The sequence below is a fragment of the Hippoglossus stenolepis genome, chromosome 10 (genome assembly GCF_022539355.2).
Source record: "Hippoglossus stenolepis isolate QCI-W04-F060 chromosome 10, HSTE1.2, whole genome shotgun sequence".
In the NCBI taxonomy this organism is placed as follows: domain Eukaryota; kingdom Metazoa; phylum Chordata; class Actinopteri; order Pleuronectiformes; family Pleuronectidae; genus Hippoglossus; species Hippoglossus stenolepis.
In genome coordinates, this window is record NC_061492.1 from 9,559,597 (window position 1) to 9,580,686 (window position 21,090).

The window sequence follows — 21,090 nt, forward strand, 5'->3', positions numbered from 1 at the left end:
TTAGGGGGGGATCTCGTCGAGACTCGTCTTTAGCTCATAAAAAATGCACTGTTTCCCATACGTGGATGATGTCATGCTCTAAGTCTGCCTCTGATTTGGGGTACCACATCTCCTGCATCCCGCCCCGCACCATGTGCTCATTCGCCGGCTGCCAAACGATGAGAGGATAAACCGCCCTGCTTCTGGAGGGAAAAGGCGAAAGAGTGAGTATCCATTAACCGATTTTTACAAACAAGTCAGAAGGGATGCGGATGTCATTCAGCTCATTGCAATGTAAAAAAAAGCAGGTGGGGTGATGTGCATTGGGAATGAAAAGGGAGGAGAGCATCCACCCATCATCCCCGTTGTTCTTGCTGCCGGCTTAAATCGCGTGCGTAAAGTTGCCGGTTTGGACGCGGTGTTTTCGGACCGGACCACCGGCCACTGGTGTGTGTGGGGGTGAGGTGGGACGTGGTCTGGTCCTCGGTGCGTTGCGACAGCTCAGAGAAAAGGACTCACAAGTATCTCAGTGTGCCAGACGATCACCAAGCGTCCAAACGAGGCGGAGGAGGATACAAAAAGAGGAGGGGGCACCAATAGAGCAGAGGCAGACAATGCGGTTGGGCGATGCGCTCGTTCCTCTGTACAATTTACAACCACATCCAAGTAAAGATGACATGAAGATGTTGGAGAGGCATTCTTCCTGATTTGCTTATTTTTTAAAATAATTTTGTTTTTACATTCGCACTGATCATCTTCTCGTGCGTTTTGGTTGAGAACAACAAGCGAGATGAAATTTCCAATAGAAAACCCGAGAAAACAAGTTAACTGGGACCCGGAAGAAGGTTGGTAAATACTGCTTTCTTAATGTCTCATAACTTGATTGTTGAAGCCTGAACAGCAGCAGCATTTAATGGGAAAACACGAGGCACAACAAATCGCATCGCCATTTCTAAACAGTTTCTTTATTTTTAACGTGCAGTTGTTGTCATATTCCTGTGGTGCAAAAATGACCTATAACACAAAAGAAATGGGATTATTTCTTTATCATCTCCATCCTTCGTGCGTTCATCTGTGTGAAGCAGCGCTGTGGGGAGTCGAGCCTCAGCTGCGTCAAGGGGCCAACAAAAGAAGTGAGACATACCGGGAAAAGTTTCAAAATAAAAAGAATGTTCCCTTAAAAGTAGGATCATATTATTGCAGCCTATCTACTTAATACATGATCTGCAACAAATCTCTAATGCAGGTACACCAGAAAAACGTTATTTTCAGAGACGCAGTCCTCCTAAATTATTCATTTTAAGGGCAATCTCTGCCCAAACTAATACGGGTATTTTTGGCACACGTTTTCTAGAAATTACACAAGGATTTTGCTTGGTCTTCTTTGTTAATCAACCGAAACGTTATGCTATGAGATATAACCTACATATAAGCCCAAACACAGAGTACTTTTTTAAATATTTCCTTTGTGAATGTTATATTGTGACTTTTATTTTCTACCGGAAGTCTTGGCTCTTCGTGTGTTATTCCAACCGGCTTGACGCATGAGTTTGAGGCTCAGCTGGTGAGTTAAACGCCTGCAACCTGTCCTGTGCCACAGGGACCAACTGGGCTAAGAGCCGAACCGAGCCAGTCCAAAATCTACCTTCATGCTTTTTACTATGACTGGAGTCAGTTTGTAATTCTGTTCATCAGTGAGTGGATCATTCTTTTGAAACATAATTTGTGAGGCTTAAATGTTGGAAAGCAGAATACTTGTTGTCCCACCACAACTGTGTCCCACTGACCTGGGTGGCTAATGGCAGCTGAAACATTTCTCATATTGTGCCTCATTTTCTCTGTGTCATCTCTTTCATTGACCTGAGTCGAACATTGTCTCTGCTTTGTCCAGACATGTTAGAAGCAGAGAGTGAGAGAGAGAGTGAGAGAGAGAGAGAGACAGAGAGAGAGAGAGAGAGTATCAAATAGTATCAGATAAAAAGCACTGCTTTCCACTCAGGGCCTTATTTAATTTGCAAAAATCAATATGAGGCAGCTTCAGTGGTTTGAAAAGGATTTTAGATTCATGCCACACAGCCTCAGGAATCTGAAACCACATTATGCTCATCGCAGTTTTCATTTTGCCTGTATGGTTTGAAATGGACTTGTATTATTTTATTATAACTGTTTTGATCACTTAAAAACATGAGAGCTTTCTGAACTGTCTCTGTCCTGCTGCAGAGAGCTAATTTACTTCATTTCACTCAGGTTATAAGTTTATATTCTTGTATTATAACTATTTTGAGAACTTAAATGTATGAGATACAGTCTCAGCTGCCTCTGTCCTGCTGCACAGAGCTGATTTACACTCACTCATACAGAAGGAGATAAAATAACAGTTGCTGTCTTTGTATAATACTACTATGGATTTGGTCCAAATCTGCATTTGATCTACGATCTACGATCTACGTATTTTCTACTGCATCCATCACAATGACCGCACTGGGCTCCGCACGGGAGATTAATGTGAGGTCACAGTCTTTTTTGCTGCTTCATCTCTTAGTCTTGATTTTCTAATTCTGTTCTAAAAATAGCCCAGCCGCCGCCCTTAAAGGGCATAGACTGTAAATTGAAAGTGGCAGCTTTGCACCTTCCCAAGCTTGTGACATTACTTTGCTGTTATTGATCCACTCATGATACAGGGATTTACTAACATGCATAGCTGCTGGACCAGAAAATGAGACTCTTCCTGGAATGTCCTTGACTCATCACGGCGGGAGTGGATGTGTTTCTGGACGGTGTGTGTGCGTGTGTGTGTGTGTGTGTGTGTGTGTGTGTGTGTGTGTGTGTGTGTGTGTGTGTGTGTGTGTGTGTGTGTGTGTGTGTGTGTGTGTGTGTGTGTTTGAATGTTGAATATCCCATAAGTGAAACTATCCCATTAAACAGAAGTGTGCCTCTCTTAAACAAATCTATTTCATATTCCCATCTTTAAGAGTAGCATCATTGTGGACAGAAGGCTCCGCCCGTGACTATAGTGCACTCCACGCCATGGGGGTGTCGGGGGTGAAGGCCGCAGCTCTGAGTAGCTTATAAAGTGCATCGTATACATTAGAGGAATCTACATTTGGCTGCTTCCGAGGTGCGGCCTGCTTCATGGTTGACCTGCTGCAGCACATATGCATTTATTATAAAACCCACCCAGGAGCCAATAACTGAAAGTGGCACTTACCCTTCTCTTATAGCTGATTGGAAAAATGTTATCTTGATCCTCAGCAAAAAATAATCCATTTTCACCCGTACCCAACAATAGTGTAAGGGTTTGGCTGCAAGGTGTGTTAGGTTTTCACCCCTGGCCATTTGTAAGCAAGATTACACAAAAACTGCTGTATGGATTTCCACAAAACGTACTGGAAGGATGAAGTATGGGTCAGGGAACAAACCTTTATTTATTCATTTTTTCAGATTCAGATCAGGTCGATTCAGGAATTACCCACTTTATTTTTTTTTCACTGATTTCCCAGGGGTTAAATCATGCTCAGTGATGTAGAAATCAGGCATATTGCTGGACTGGCTTATGTTAGCGAGTACAATTTGGTGCAGCTTGATTAAAATGTATGGAACTGTTTGGCCTTGGCAGAGGTAAGTGCTCTCCAGTGCCATTATATGTTATATATTGTATATCAATGCAACCTTCAGACACTGGAATTAATTAACGGGCACGTTTCTGGAGGTTTTTCCAGGTTTTGAATGCATTACATTAAATTAATGATATAATTTCTGCATAAGTAAGTAAAGCAGCAGTTGTGGTCTTCATTTCACAGGTCTAAAGGTTTTTATGTGTGGAACCCAAAGCAGATTCTCAGGGAGGAAAACTCTTGAGGCTACACAGAGTGTTTTCAGGCTTCGGCACAGCTGTACAGCAGATTTTTAGCTTTCGGTGTCAGCTTTGCAAAGAGTCCTTATTAGCCCACTATAACAACAAGGAAATTGGGTTTAAATGAATCATACGGGAGCTTCTTTTTTATATTTCAATTCCTGTAATGAGCTTATGTTTATATCTGCATGAAGCTTTGCCCGTTGTTGGTACTTTATTTGGAAAGAAAGTGTCAATAAAACTTAAAGGTGCGAGACCATACTGCAATTTAACTTATTCTATCAGTTCCATTTTATTTTCTTATTATTGTAAACAATGGGTTATCACAGACGAGGACAAAGGACAAACACATCAAGAAAGGAAAAATATCCAAATGCTTCTCAGAATACTTTTTCTCATCTTCTCAACGTGAAGGCCCATTTTTATTGTCCAATCTATAACAGAGTCAGTGCCTTGAGCCAACCATTAGAAGGGTCTGCCAGTCTGTTCATTTGTCTTCAATCATCAGAACAAATTTCACAAAAAAAGAAAATGATTAAACTTACTGTCCTGATCCTCCAATACAAAGTAAACTGGATTGGCATCCAATAGAGAGCACACTATTCCCTTGGCCTTCATCAGGATCCATTAATTATTCCCTGGACATTGGTGAAAATGTCAAAACACAGTGTATCTCACAATGTCAAAGAGAGTGAAACATATTCCTGGATCTAGCCTTTTTGTTCGGATCCTCACCAAAAGTTATTGGGTTCTTCCTAATTGGCATCCTCCCACCAAGTTCCATGAAAATCGGTTCAGTGGTTCTTGCACAGTCCTCACAAGTGAAAACATAACCTCCCTGGTGGAGGTAACATAACATGTAGTAATCCAGTCATGTTCCTCTCCTCACTCTTTCCTAGTGGCGGTCCAGACCAACTTGGTCCCCCCCAAAAAGGTCCAGCCTGGCATGGTGAAGTCCACTCTAGTCCAGGCCAGTGTGGCCACCATGCAGAATCCAATGGGCTGCGACCCGAAGACCAACGGCCACTGTCCACTGCCGCGTCTGTCCATCTCATCGCGCTCCGCCAGCATGGTGGCCAGCATGGATGCCAGCTGCGACGGCACGGCCGCAGCCCTCCACTCAGTGATGAAGTGGAAGACGGTGCTGGCAGTGTTCATCGTGGTCGTTGTCTACCTGGTCTGCGGAGGCCTGGCTTTCAAGGCGCTGGAGATGCCGTTTGAGAGACACCAGAAGACGAGCATCACCCTGGAGAAGGCTTCGTTCCTGCAGAGACACTCCTGTGTTACTCCTGAAGAGCTGGAGTTGATCATCAAGGTGGGTGCTTGAAGGATTTAGGAAATGATAGACATGCTGAGTTGCAGAGTCATTCTCCTGTTTTGTCTTTCCAGCTGCCCACAGCCTTGAAACAGTACTTTGCATCCATTGCATCGATTAATGACCAACAGATTAGTTTGTAAGGAGATGGGAAGATAACTGAAAATGAACTGATACATAATACTGAGTGTCACTGAGTCTGATTGGTAGATAAGACAAAGTCACAGGACTGACCTTTACAGTAGCAGCTTTATAGATGGTAATTGCTATCGGGGGTAATTGGGGGTAATTAATTCCGGCTTCATTAGCTAATCACATGAGCTTGAAAAGCTTGGATGCAGCTTCCTTTCATGTTCAGACCGTCCTTCAGCAAATGAGGCCTTTAATCACACAATCACACAATCACCACGTGCACGTGACACATGTTGATCTATACGTCATGGGTCATTGTGATTCTAATAACCATCCATTTTAACATCCACAACATCTCACTGTGCTTAAATGGCTGCAAATATTCCAATATCAACCCGATTTTGACAATAGTCTGAATAAGACACTATCATGTAAAAATCATTTTCTGATTACTGTAACCTGAATAAGGTCATACTCGGAATAAGCAATAAGACATGTGAAGTATTCTGATCTTAGATGAATTATGTAGATATGTTAACGTCTTAATACTATTGGAGTTTTTGCAGCATTATGCGACATTGACATTTCCGGCACTGCTTGAGAATAATCAGAATAAGAATTTGTTCTGTAACGTGTCAACAGGAATATGAATACAAAATTCTATCAGCAACTAATAATGAATACACATAATTTCCAAATCAGAGTAAGCTCAATAGTAGTAAAACATTATATTTTTTAGTGGACTCATTCCGAACAGTTTAATTTATGATAAATTTACTATGATTCATTTACGAGCTTCTTCAGAGCCTACAGCCACGTCTCATGGTCTTCATCAGCCCCTGCCAGCTCAGTTCATTGACGACAATAATGAGAAAAAAGCTAGCAAGTGGACTTTTGAGTTGAGGCCATTTTGTCACGTTTAACAATCTGCAATAACAAGAAAGATCTTTTAATGCGCTTTTGTTGCATAAATTAAACTCGCTTCCTCCTCATACTTTTATATTCATGTCTCCAGGCATCACAGTTGTAGATTGTGTAAGAGCTTAAGTTTAATTGTTGCTGCTGCAGAGACCGACACTCGAAGGTTTTCTCTTTTAGATGTTGTTGTCAGCTTCAGTTCAGTCATGCCTCATCTGACTCCGATGCTCAACCACGCCAGTGCTGGGAAACGATCCCAGTTCTGACACTGTTCCAGAGAAGTGGCTGTACCTGTTGCTTTCATTCTATTCTGGTATCTGTAACTACTTTATTTGGTGGACTTAGCCCCTGCATATATTTGCTGGGGCGGTGCTGCAGCAAGAAGGTTGCCGGGTCAATTCCCAGTTGTATGTATGAGTTAGTATGTTCTCCATGTTTTTTGTGTGGGTTTTCTTCACACACTCCACCTTCCTCCCACAGTCCAAAGACATACAGACTTGTGTTAACTGGGGATTCTAAGGCATGAGGTGTGAATGTGAGCGTGAGTTGTTGTTTACGTCTGCAATTCGCTTGCGAGCTGTTCAGGGTGTACCCCACCTCTCGCCCCAATGTTCTGGGATCGGCTCCAGCTCCCTGCGTGACCCTCAAAAGGATAAGTGGTACAGATAAAGGATGGGTTGATATGTATGCAGGTGGATTGGTTGAATTAGCACTTGCACAGCTGATTTATATGCATTTTTATAGAATTTAGAAATTTATAGAAATTAGGTTTTTTTACGCAGTGCTAATGGCTTGATAAAAGGATTATGCAGGCACTAAAGCAGCAGCAGCTACACCCCGACTCTCTGCCCTGTGATTGGGTAAATGTCCCAGGCAGGTCCATCCTTTAGCAGGAGGTACAGTGATACCTTCAGGGTTACGACAGGGACACGCTCATAATTCTCAGCGACACTTTGCGTCTGCTGATAAATACAGCGTAGTAGAGTACATGCTGCTACATGCGGTTTAATGGTACAGAACAGTATCAGTTACATACAGAGAAAAGGGAGAATAGCTGTGTGCATATGGGATGTTCATCCTCAGAAAGTAAGGTCGGTCAATGTGACCTTTGCACTGCACTCAGTTGCCTAGAAAGAAGGACCACGAATTGATTTTGTTGCAGCTTCACTTCATGTGCAAACCAATCGTAGTAAACAAGACCTACATGTTTTTGTTAAAATAGAACAGCGCCTCGTACCATCAATAGTAAGTGCACGACTCTCCAGAGTGAGGCTTGAACGACACCCACACATTTTGAATAAGGAAACTAGCTCGCAGCCACAACAGCACAGTTTGTTGTGTAGGAAAAATTTAAAGCCACATTTTTCAAAAACTTTCTATCAAAACTGGGTTTGATTTTAAAAAGATATTTATTAAAACTGATTGACCCTCTGTTGCTTAGTACTCGAATTAAAACTCCATCCAAGTCCGTCTGACCATAAAATGAGCCATGCCATGATGTCACCATGATTTATAACACAGAGTTTGATACAAGCTGGAAAAGAATTCATCACATCATCGACTTAACTGTGCATTTTACAGTGTCTTTTTATGGCATCAGCTGCTTTATAACACAGAGCATGACGATGCTTCACCCTGCTCTCCGATATTACACCGCAGAACTATGGGTCAAGATTTAAGGTCACCGCATCCAGCTGTCACAGGCAACTGGACGCAGGTTTGGAAAATGATTTGAGATGTGTCGGTGTGCGGGGAGTGGAAAGTTTGATTTGTGAGGCGGTAAGGTGATGGAAAAATGTGGGACTAAGATCAGTCAAACTCGGACGTCTCTGTGGATGTGAGCTGTTGTCCTCAGCAGAGTCAGGGCCAATCCGAGCACATGGTGTGTTGCAAATGGATGCATTCAGGACACTGGGACGGGCTCACGTTCTGAAGGGATGCTTTTAATTAATCATGGCTGTGTTTTGGGCAAAACATGCAGTAAACCAATCAGAGTGACATCTCCCGTTCCCTTTAAAAGCCTGGTGCGCTTGGACCTCGGTGGATTGCTGTTAAAACCTGCTCATACATGAGAGCAGACCCTCTGAATAAAATAAGAGTGAAATTATGCGCATGCAACTGACTTCAGACAAGGATTTTTTTTTTGGGGTCAAAAGGTGAAATCAATTTCTGCTGCCTAAAGATAGCAACGCTTCAACAATGCGCCTCGTTTTTAAGACCAACACTCCCATGGGTTGCAAGATGGTTGCAAGCGCATTTTCTAATGAAACAGCGTCGGTGGTAGAGTTTGTAAGAAATGTCAAATGTGAAATCCATTTTACGAACAGAATATTTCACATAAATCACAAATATCAAATACAACACTGTGAATAATTTAGATTTGTAACATAATCAGAGCTTGTGATACAGATGCCAAGAGAGCAAAGAGAACCTTTTGGGAATAGGTACCCTCCATGTTTTTCTGAGATTAGTAAAAGTAATATTCTCTGCATCTCTTGGGCTTGAAATAACCCTAAAGAAGGAGGCAACCACATGGGTGTGCTCCACTTTCCGCTAGAATGGTTCCATTTGATGTTAGTGTTCCTCCGGTGAATAGTGGACTGCCTGAATATCTGCCCCCCCCCCCCTTCTCCACACCCACCTCTGTTCATTCTTTTCTCGAAAAGCCTTCTTCTTCCTCTTCTTCTTCTTCTCCCCTCGCGGCCCATAACCTCTGAGCCACTCTCGTGTTAAAACAAAAAGACCAAAAAGATCAATGGCAACATTTCCTGAGGAGACGTGTGGAAATAAAAACCTTTAGTGTGGTGTGACTGGGGTCTGGAGGGAATCAATTATTCATTGCACAGGCCAGCAGTCACGGACCTCCTGCTGCCCAACGCAGTGCCGTGTTGGCAGCAGCAGCCAAATCACAGACGACGCTGCTGACAAATAAACTGATTCAGATACATGACATAACATGTTACTGCATGCCGCACAAGCAACTGAGAGGCAAGGAGCTTTGTGTCTGGTCGGGATTCGTTAACTACATCGGACAAATGAAATGTTTTCAAAGAATTATTCAGTCAGATGTTTGGTTTAATGTGACGTGGCGATTGGTGCACAGCAAATTTAAATTCACTGCCAGCAGACAGTGAAGCCATTTTCAGACGTTTGTCTTTGAGATGTGAAACTTTCTGGAACATTTGGGCGAGGGATGTCGTCTGGGCAGGACATCACATTTTGGATCTCATTGTCTTTCCAATTCGACATCATCTGGAGAAATTCATGCTGTTGTCGTTTTTTTTGCACTTTTCATCATGTGTTAAACTTCAACAACATGCCTACTCTCACTAGGAAGCTGGCAGGAACAGTTCAGATAAAATGTCCACATCCACTCTGACATTTGCGTTCTCACATGCAACCCCTCTGGAAAGTTTCAGGAAAATATCTGGACTTCAGTGCGTGAAAGTGCCTTTGGTTAGCTTAGTATTAAGTCCTGTTTTTGGGTGTTTATGTTGAGCTCGTGGATACTAGCATGTAGCTTGATATTTGACAGCTATGAGAGTGACTTCTCATCTAACACCTGGTGATAGAGCGAATAAATCTAGAACTATTTCTTTAGATCTCTGGAAGTGATATTGATTTATCACTCTACTCAGTTACGATGGTCCTTCGACCCTGAGTGTCACAAAATGAATCAGTATCAGGTCATATGAGAGGCTCACACTGACAATTCCCCCCCCCCCCTTGCCGTCTGTAGAGAAGTCCTGCAGGACGTGCTCCATCACAGAGTCTGTCTGCTCCTCCAACAGGTTCTGTTAGCGGCCTGTCACTCAGACAGCGGGCCTCTGTCGTGACACAGCACCGGTGACTCACTGTTGTCAAACTGTTCGGCGGAGGAGTCGACAGAAAAATGGCAACGTTGGAAAGCATGTGTGTGTTTGTAAGAGTGTGTGTGTGAGAGCGAGATGGATGGAGATGATGAGAGCGACAGCGGGCACTTCTCGGGGTTTGCTCGGCTGCATGCGTTGACTTGACGCGTGCGTGCGTCCGTGCACGTTTCCGTTGACCTCCTCGTGTCTGCTCCAGTGTCTGTGCTGTCCACCTACCCACTGTGCGCCCACTAATGCAGCAGACCTAATTGGTTTTTCCCTGAGCTGTTGCAATGACTCACACTGTGGCCCAATGTGAAGCCTCGCTGTTATTGACACCAGCCGACCCTCATTTATTTATGAGTCACTTATCTGCCAATAAACCTTTATACACACTGAGTTACCTGCAGTAAAACTACGTCAGAACACGCAAACAAACCTGTCATGTAACTTACTCAGACACTTTACATAAATTGTCAAACTCATATCTTTGACAGTTTGTATCAAAACTCATTGTTATTGTCTTTGTCAAAGGAGAATTTATGGCAGAGCTGTTGAGGCCGTTGAGTGTGACACATTAGATTACGACACTGCTGGGAGCCATTTTGGTGCATAATGAGTATTTGTACTTACCAGGCACTTCACACTGCCTAGTAAGTAAAAATATCTGATGGACAGATAGATAGATAGATAGATAGATAGATAGATAGATAGATAGATAGATAGATAGATAGATAGATAGATAGATAGATAGACAGACAGACAGATAGATAGATAGACAGACAGACAGACAGACAGACAGACAGACAGATAGACAGATAGATAGATAGATAGATAGATAGATACTTTATTGATCCCAAGGGACAAAGAGCCGTTCACCTGTTTATTTAAAGTTCAGTGAAGCTTGAACGTAGAATCCCGCACTGGAGAATCAGTTGTCGTGAATTCGCTCTCGTCGTTGCTAATGTCATTAATGAGTCCCAGCCACCACAGCAATAGTAGCTACTTATTTATAAAATCCGTTAATATTGAACCTATTGCATGTCCAAATCGCACCACTTCCTTGGGCCCTTAATAATACACATGCACAAGAGAAGGCGATATGATGAATGGTTCTTGAGAAATGCGTCAAGGGAGAATTTATAGCAGAGCTGTTGCACTGGGTTGCATTTTCTTTTACAGTTGAACCTCTCAAACGGTCATTCAGTGTGACATATAATATTGTGACACTGCTGGGAGCCATTTTGGTGCATAATGAGTTTATTTTTTTTAAAAGTCCTTCAACACACAACTTACTTGTAAATGGATGTTTTCCCCTTGTATAAACCAGCTCATCACTTTTTTCTCGTCACACGGCTCTGATGAATTTGTGCAGGGCCTGGCACAGTAGCACAGCGTGAGTGTGAAGGAGAGGCACCGTGCTGGCTGGATCAGTGCCGTCACCTGCTGCGGGGTAGAGAGCCACACTGAGAGGATAAAGATCTGCACATAGGGTTTGCTCACTCTCTAATGATGCTGCAGTATGCAATATGAAAACACATTAGCCAAAGAGCCCGTCATGATCTCTTGGCAGTGCTGCATGGTGACTGGGCGTCTGTGCACAGCAAGTCGAAAAAAAAGAAAAGAAAAGAGCATGATGTGTGAAAGAAAAACACCATTTGTCGCACTCATTAATAGGCTGCAACACAAATCAAAGTTATCATGCTTCAAAAAGTGCCCGTGCCAAAGGAAGATTTTCCACATCTTTAATGCAGCGTGAACTTGGCTGTGGAAAAGACCAGAGACAAAAATAGAACTCCCCATAAAGTATTCAGATACATTGTGGGGCTATTTATAGCCCTCCCTCGACTCCATAATTAGGTTATTTGGAGTTAATTATATAATTAGCGCTTTGATTTTGCCCCTATAAAGAAGCTGTGTCTGCTAAAACCCATGAAATAACATTAGTGCAATTGAATAATTTCAGATGCAAAAATAAATCTTATTAAGGGGGACTATGCTGATGGGGCTGAGGTAGTCACAGGCATGGTTATAAGTAGGAACCTGCAGCAGAGTGTTTTAAAGTTGTCCTCGGCTTTAAAATCTATGTCACTAGTGTTGGTACATATTTTATTAAGTGGACGTGCATCTCACCGACAGATTGCTCGGAAGGTTTGGGGGGGTTGCACCGAATGAAGAGGCCGACGACATCCCATAAGGAGTGTTGAGCACGTTGCTTATGAAAAGAAATCCCTCAGCATGACTCTCATGTCAGCAGAAACATTGTTTATCTGGGCCCATAAGCTAAATTCAAACTGTAAATTTCCACAGAGATAAGAGAGAAAATGATTGTCTCATAAAGTGCCCACAAGCCGGGAGTGTAGGCAGCGAGCAAAGATAGTAGATTAACATTTCATGTCGACATAACGGAGCACAGAAGCAATGAATGAGAATAATGATGCTGTGAACGCAGAGCATTATGTGGCTTCTTAATGTTTTCCAAACACCAGTCGGGAGTAAAAGAGGAGCTGAGGGGCTGCAGAAAAAGGAAAAGAGTGGAGGTCTTCCTGCTGCACGTGAAAGTCGATTGTTGATTTAGTCAGTGTGAACTGTAAAAACATGCAAATTTAGTGGAGACGGAAAAAAGAGCTGCAAGTGGAAAGCTACAGACACTGAATAAATTGAGAAGCGTGATGTTTGTGTGTGTATGTATTTCCATAGTTTTCATATACTGACATTATAATCATTGATAGAAAAGGAAAAGAGATACTTGAGATTTTCAGGTGATTTCTTTTAGGATGTTTCGCTAATACGCTAGGACTGTGCCTCCCAACTTGGGAAGAATTATATTTAATATTTCATTTCATAATAGACCTTTTTATTTCATGACAATTTTTAATGAACTAATGTTTGTGTGCATACTTACTGTATATCCACAGGTATGGTCAAATTATAGAGAGTTTTCATACTGACATTATAATGATATGTGGTATGGGTCAGGGAAGAACTTTTGGGAGCAGATCCAGATCAGGGCGCGGATCCAGGTTTTTAACTTTTTTTTACTTTCTTTCACCATTTTCCTTGTAAAAAATTCATGGATCTTGATGAAAAAAGGCACATTTAGGGAACTGATATCTATGAGTGTGTGAAATCTGATGCAGCTTGTCTGGCCCTGGCTGAAGTATGTGTGCTACTGAGTGCCATTCAAGTTTTCTATTGAATTTTACTTTAGGACTCAAGTAAAGCACAGAAAATCTTTCCCTCAATGCTGCTTTCATGCATTCATGTGCATAGCAATGCTTGCTTAGTTCACATCTAATTACAGATTGAATTGAATGATTGATTTGAATATTCAATATAATTATATTACACAATATGATCATATTATCATGGTACACTTCCATTTTCAGGTGCAATGATATAGGAATGATTGGATTTACTGTAACTCCAGCTTCTCAGCTCCACTTCCTGTTATTACAGTGTCATGACACATTATTAAATTCTCCATCTGTCTTTAATGCCCCTCCCCCTGCGTCTCAACACACCTTCTCTCCTCCTCTCTCCTTACCCCTCTTTAATCAGGCGATAGCCTCGCAGGTCGATCTAGAGACACGTTCCATCTATCCTCAGACGCCTCAAGTGTTACACAATCAGTGGCACATTTGCAAACACACGCAAGAGACACAAGTACACGGGAAAACATAAACATTGGCAGGAGGTGGGTTAACGTGCTCACTCTCGTCACGCCATCAGGTCTTTTATACCGTGAAGTCAGAGCAGGCACGTTGTGTGTTTGTTGTGTTGCCATCAGCTGAGCCAACATGCAACCATGACCCTGAATTCCCCTGCTTAGGACAATCTAATGGGTTAGGTGCTCGTTTCACTGATTCTCCATTATTTCTACTATTTACACACTTTGCTTCTAAGGTTACAGTCTTATATCTCAGGTTCAAATACCTGCAAGTAGACTATCATCTTTATATTAATGACTTATTCTCTTTGCAGCATGCCATAGATGCAGTGAGTGCAGGAGTGAGTCCCATCGGAGACACATCCTATAATTCCAGTTACTGGGACATGGGCAGTGCCTTCTTCTTTGCTGGAACTGTCATCACAACCATAGGTGAGTTTAAAATGCTCAAATACCAGTTAAATGTGATGTTGTTCAGAGTCAGTGCAAATTACATTTAAAGAATTTACATAAATGCTGATGTATCCACGCACTTTAGCCACATTACCTTTAGCTTCTGATTTACACTTTCCCATAAGGAACTATTTCTATTTTGTAATAATATTGTTTTGCTCAATTACAATTTTATTTCATGGAATGAGAAAACGCAATATTACATCATTGCAATTTCACAATTTCTTTAGTTTTGTCTAAAACTGTTTCATCTAACAAAACACGAGACAATATATGCAAGGCTAGTTGGAATTAATAATATTTTTAAAGGTATTGAAGCATTAAGAGATTAGGATTTGTCCCTTCAGTTTGTTAGAGGTGTTTTCTCAGGGTAAATCCATGATGTGTGATTGTTTCGTTCTTACCGTTGCTCTCAGGTGAGTTTAACAAATCCCCCTTTTCCCCACATAAGGTGATGTTTAATGATGCAAAGCAGAAACACTCTGGGATTTAAAAACCGATCATCAACATCATCAAGTGTTCTTACAAAACAGGCACCACAGAGAATACTATCAAAATGTTTGTGCTTTTTTCCTCTTAAATTTTGGATCTTGCTTTTACAAGAAAATCACGTTATTCACAATATATAATTGATCAAAGCTCCTTTTCTGTAGATACCTGTAAGCTTTGATCAAATGCGACCATTTAAAATAAATGTGCAGTATTTCCATTCCTGAGCCATTTTTTGAACGTCAGAGCTAATGCATCAAAGTTTCTGTTCTGTCAAGCAGCTGCACAGACTGTACCTTCACTGAAATCACTGAGGAACACACTGTCACAGACCTGTTATTTTGGTCTAGTGCAGAGATTTCAGTACCTCATGTGCTGCTGAGCGTTGGCTTCAGTGGATACATTTATTTCACAGCCCAGATAAAGACTGACCAAGAACGAAAACGAAGACATCCAGCGTAAAACAAATATTCTCAAATGAATATAAATAAAAGAGTTGTGATGTTGATGAGCTTGAGCAACAGGAACATGAATGTGACGGACAGGATATACAGGCTGCGACATGTGGAAATGGGAGGAATTGGGTAAAGAACAGTTTATGCTCTGCTCCCTGTCTCCTGGGCTCCGTCATTGTATCTCTGTCATTGCAGAGCCATAATTAATGTAATTTTCTCTGAGGGGAACCTAATTATTGTCTCTCTTGGAGCTTATTTACCTCAGACCCCTGCTCCGAGAGCTGAAAGGTATTGCATAAGCGCTTCAATTGATTATGTTGCATAAGAAAGTCTTGATTGTCTTCTTCTGTGTCTCACCATACTATTTATACCCCTCCCCCCTGTGCCACCTCCGCACCACACCCCCTCGGCCTTGTTTCACATCCTGGTTTCACCTCCTTATGATTTCATGTTTCTTTTCCTAATTCCTCCTCTTTTTCCTCTTCTTCATCAATTCTACAGGTTATGGAAACATAGCTCCGAGCACGGAAGGAGGGAAAATCTTTTGCATTCTTTATGCCATATTTGGCATTCCCCTGTTTGGCTTCTTGTTGGCGGGGATTGGGGACCAGCTCGGGACCATCTTTGTGAAAAGCATCTTGAGAGTTGAGAGGATATTCAGGGTGAGTTTACAAGTATCACGGTGTAAAGTATCACAGAGTGATCGCAGAACCCTGAAGCTGCACCACCGCTGCTGCACAAAGAGCTGTTCGCCTGTTTATTCAAAGTGCAGTGAAGCTCGAACTGGAGAATCAGTTGTCTGTGTCATGAACTCGTTGTTGTCGTGATCAACATCGTTACTTCTGTTGAACTGTCTGAGCCACTACAGAGCGCTGGTCACCTGTTTCATCTAAGTTTATTCATATCGAGCTTATCTCTTATCGCACAAGATTTGACACAGCACTTCCTTGGGCCTTTAACAAAACACACACCAAGTGTGAAGCCAATAAGATGAACGGTTCTTGAGATATGTGTGCCATATACAGACTGTCTATATATATATATATACAGAGTTTTTGTCAGTGTAAAAGCCCAAAGTCCAAAACGATTGTTTAACCATATCTGTATCGATATGTTTTATTAGACCATATAAGCTTTATTACACCATATTATATCTTATATATGGTCACATAAGGGCAATCACTCATTATTTTAACTTTCCCAGATTCATTATAATTCTAGCTTGTACAATTTGTTATTCTTTTCAGCAAAAACACAAACAGATCAGTCAGACCAAGATCAGAGTGACCTCCACCATCCTCTTCATCCTGGCCGGCTGCATCGTCTTCGTCACTATCCCAGCTTTCTTCTTCAAACACATCGAGGGCTGGACCACGCTGGAGGCCATCTACTTTGTAGTGATCACTCTCACCACGGTGGGAATAGGCGACTATGTGGCAGGTAGACAGATGTGGAGCAGATGGTTGTTCTGTCATCACATGACGATTTTTTTTTTTTTTAACTTGAATGACTTTCAAATGACATTAATTAATCTTTTTCTCATCTCCAGGTGGAGACCGCAAGATCGATTATAAGCAGTGGTACAAGCCGCTGGTGTGGTTCTGGATCTTGGTGGGCTTAGCGTACTTTGCGGCCGTCCTCAGCATGATCGGAGACTGGCTTCGAGTGCTGTCTAAAAAGACCAAAGAGGAGGTGGGGCTCATTTAATTACACCTCTCAGTATTTCATTAGAGAGGCAGAACGTAAAAAGGTCACTCAGCTGCTGCCTCTCCTGCTCTGCGTGTCTTCGCTCTCATTTTGCACATTAATTGCCGTGATTAACGGACGGCTATTGTTTGAGGTGTTGCAGCTGTAGATGTTTCACTGAGTCCAGTCAGGACACACAGAGATCTATTGATCCGCTAGAGTGGAAAGTGCCTGTAGCTCAGTGTGGGGTTCGCCACTTTAGATGTAGTCCAAATGGAAAGTTGTATAAGAAAAGAACAAGGACAAGGCAGGCGAGATTATTTTATTTTATTCTCACTTTTAACAAATATCACAGACCAGTGAGCCAAACTGCACTCGCTAACATGTTTCTTCAAAGCGATGAATATGGGCAGTGCCATGTCACATTTTTGGGGGTCGACACTGATATAAGGGAGTCAAAATGTTCAGATACCGAAATAGCTGCTGATTTCCTTATCAAACCAAGGACAAAGAATTGTGAAGTGAATCTTGATATTTGACAGTTTTATCATAAATAACTAAAAAGAAAAAGAAAACACAATCATACAACTAATTGAATTATGATTATAAAGTTTTAAAAAATGTAAAATAAAAACATAAATGCACATATTTTCTTTTCTGCGTTGTAAAAGATTTTCATTTTCATTTGGGGTCAATACCTTGACAGTGGAAAGTCAAAGAATATTGAGAGACGGACAAATCCATTGTTGGTTTTAGCTGTTTTTATGTGATTTGGTGACGATTAGAAAAATCCCCATCCATATCCTGAAAACAGTGATAATGTTTTTGAGTGTACCAATATCCCATTTCTCATCTTTTCCCTATTTCTCTGTTGTCACAGGTAGGGGAGATTAAAGCTCATGCGGCTGAATGGAAGGCAAATGTACGAGCAGAGTTCCGTGAAACGCGGCGGCGCCTGAGCGTTGAGATCCATGACAAGCTCCAGCGAGCCGCCACCATCCGCAGCATGGAGCGCCGTCAGCTCGGCCTGGAGCAGCGAGCTCACTCTCTTGACATGCTGTCTCCGGAGAAGCGCGCCATGTTCGCCAGCCTGGACGCCGGCCGCTTCAAGACTTCATCCCAGGAGAGCATCGACACCAAGCTCAACAACCTGAGGCTGAAGGGGGCCTGTGAGCATTACGACCATCAGGGGAGCGGGCAAACACCACAGACAGCGTCTTCCTCGGAGGAGAACCTCTTCAACCTACGCTTCGGCTCCCTCACCAAACTGGGAAGACGAAACAAGGGCCGCGAGCTTCGGAGCAACATCCCCGAAGATGTTCGCCGGGCGAGCGTAGGCATAAACACTGGCAGTGCCATGCTGGGGGAGGAGAGGACGGAGGAGGAAGAGGAGGAGGAAGACGGGGAGCCACATGAGGAAAACGGAGAGAGGAAAGAGGGAAACATCAGCATGACAAACCTGTCACACTACGTGATGGAGCGTGCCAAGCTGAATGGGTTCATACCAGCACAGGCCAAAGACAGGGAGAACGATGAGGGGGTGAATGGACGAGCACTTCAGGTGTAGAGACAGAGAGAGTGAGGCAGAAACTCAGGCGGACTGAGAGATGTCAAGAAATGTGCCTTTCTGTTCCCCCATGCTTGGATTGGAACTGCTCCCAGGAAAGTCAGTCAGCGTGCCATAGCCATGGGAAGAAAAACCCTGTTGCCAAAAACGAATACAACTGAAAAGAGGCTGTAGTTAAAATACCTCACTGCTTATTTACCGTACAACGGGCTGCTTCACTACTTGTCAGGACCTTCCCAGACGTCGGGCAGCGGCCATCTGCTCACGTGGAATCGTATTTTTCATCGATGTGGACAGGACACGCAGACAGCTCGAGCCATGTCACCCATCTTCAGGAACGTTATAGATCTCTGCTTTGTCATCTCGGGCTGTGGGAGCTATTTATAGCTCAGCAGCCTGCTACGAAAGGACTTTTAACAAATGGCGAGTGGGAGGTTGTGTTTCTGCCGGATCGATAGACAATACGAGCATTTACCTCGCTGACAAATAATTCCTACAAAGTGTGTGAAAATGTAGCCTGAGGGTTTAAAACAACGACACAAAAATACTCATCTGGATATTGCATGGCTCTTGAAACACAACCATAGCAGTTATTTGACAGCTGTAATGATGTTTCTTTCCTTTTGTTGTAATAATGTGACACAGCGCTGGAATTCACCCGTGAAAAGACACAGTTAATCACCTTTGGCCACGAGATTGTCAGATTGTTTTTATTTTTTATTTTGTACATGACAAATGACAAATGAACGAATGTGATGCCTTTGATTTTCTACTCACCGCGCATGTCTGCATCTGTGTTTACTCCTTTTCATATCAGACGAGCACTTGAGTTGTGTTTTCCATCGAGCTGTAAAATGTTTCTTTTTCTGTTTTCTGAAACACGTCCTGTAGTTAATAACCCACCGAAATGTGTTTGACACGTGACTTTGACGTCTTTCGCATTTCTTACAAAAACAGGTACTGACACTGGAGCCCTAATTTTACAGAATTATCAAATGTATCACAGGCGTACACACACACACACACACACACACACACACACACACACACACACACACACACACACACACACACACACACACACACACTGGTTGTACTTGTAACCTGTTTAGCATTATTCTTTCAATGACCATGACCTGTGATGAGCTTAGCGACTATTTGTTGTGTACAGTTTATTTTATGAACAGATCACATTAAATGTAGTGAGTGCCTTTTTCCAGATAATAAACATGACAAATGAAATTTTGACTTTCCTCTTGTTTGGTGAAAAAGCGTCGCCCAGTCAGTAGTGACGTGTCTGTAAAGCCACAGCTGCTGCTTGGTGAAGATGTTAGAAGACATATTTGTCGGAGGCACTTCATGAATAAGTTATATAATGGAATAAGCTCATAGTTATTTAATATTTAATAACACACTTTATTGGCAAAGACAGAGGCTGTAGCTTCAACTTATTTAAACCCTTGTCATCCTCCACAAGAAGATAAAGAATGGCCTTCTCAGCTGCCAGTTGCAACGCTTGTGTATCTACACAGGGGCGGATACAGGCTGTGTGTGTTCGTCGGATTGACTCTGTGCCAGAGGCCTGCCCATACCTGGTTCTATAGGCTTCATTATTGTGTTAATTGCCATATCTTATAAATATGGGATAGGATACGAATTGGACATATAATTGGCCCCTCTGTGAAAATTGGCCGGATTTAGAAAAATCCTTGATCCTCCACTGGCTCAACGTATCTGTTTAAATAAACATTTGGCTTGAACCGGCCTAACTGCAGCAGCTACATGGATTTCAGCCAATATTAAAGTCTCAATGTCATTAGACCTATTGCCAGAAGCCATTTGCTGGAAGAACTGTTTATAGGTTTTGTTTTTGCTAATTAAAAATGAAAGAAGACGAATGGAATTAATAACAGATATACTAGTGTGAAACCTGCAGTTACAGGACACAAGGATGTTAAGACGACTTTTACTTTTCAGGTTTTGGCCCAAACACGTTTGTCCCCTTATTAAAATGGAAAGGAGATTTTCACCTCTGAGAAGTGGCTGTGAAAAATTATGGTTCCTGTAAAAGTGATGTATTGAAAATAGTTAAATTTCACCTTTAGTTTAATGTAATTTATTCCTGCTGTATAAAAAAATACACTTATTAATGATCTCAGGTTTTACATCTATTTACTGCATTATTCACTATTTGTCCTTGTAAATAAAATCACAAAACAAGGAAGACCAAAAACAAAACAAGGTGATGAAAGGACAAACTGGAAATGATCTCATTTTACTGAATCCATTCAAACACAAAATGTCACCCTGTCTTGCATTTATTTTTATCCCATTGCCCCCCCCCCCCTACTCCTCATAAAAGTTTATTCCAACCCAATTTTCCAAATTACATTATCACTGTGAATTTGCTTAGATACAGCTTTGTGTGGGTTATTAAATGACAGAACACACTTTTATGTAACCAACTCATGGCGTGTTGCAGGGTGCTGGAGCCCAAGGACTCCATCTGTGCACGTCTCGCTCTGAGCCACGGTCAGGTGCTCAACGTGTGTGCTGCACTGAGGAGAAGGACCCAGCAGAAAGCACCACAGAAGGAATTAATCAGGGAGGCAGGCCAGTGTATGGGAGAGCTATAAATCGCATGTAATTGAAAGGGTGTGTGTGTGTGTGTGTAAGTGTGTGTGTAAGTGTGTGTGTGTGTGTGTGTGTGTGTGTGTGTGTG

At 42.3% G+C, this 21,090-nt stretch overlaps 1 protein-coding gene across 1 annotated transcript; it reads left to right on the forward strand.

Annotated features, from left to right (window-relative positions):
• Positions 1-496: 496 nt before the first annotated feature.
• LOC118116545 (potassium channel subfamily K member 10) lies at positions 497-19,610 on the forward strand. Its single transcript, XM_035168298.2, has 7 exons — positions 497-824; positions 4,732-5,147; positions 14,033-14,150; positions 15,617-15,777; positions 16,363-16,555; positions 16,665-16,807; positions 17,682-19,610. Exons 1-7 carry the CDS (start codon positions 770-772, stop codon positions 18,366-18,368), a joined length of 1,773 nt encoding a protein of 590 aa, XP_035024189.1. The 5' UTR covers positions 497-769; the 3' UTR covers positions 18,369-19,610.
• The last annotated feature ends 1,480 nt before the right edge of the window (positions 19,611-21,090 follow it).

Excerpts from the sequence above, each read along its gene's own strand:
- LOC118116545 (XM_035168298.2), top strand. The coding sequence starts at position 770 with ATGAAATTTCCAATAGAAAACCCGAGAAAACAAGTTAACTGGGACCCG. Across the intron at positions 5,148-14,032 it reads AGCTGGAGTTGATCATCAAG|CATGCCATAGATGCAGTGAG; the intron begins GTGGGTGCTTGA and ends TTCTCTTTGCAG. Across the intron at positions 16,556-16,664 it reads AATAGGCGACTATGTGGCAG|GTGGAGACCGCAAGATCGAT; the intron begins GTAGACAGATGT and ends TCTCATCTCCAG.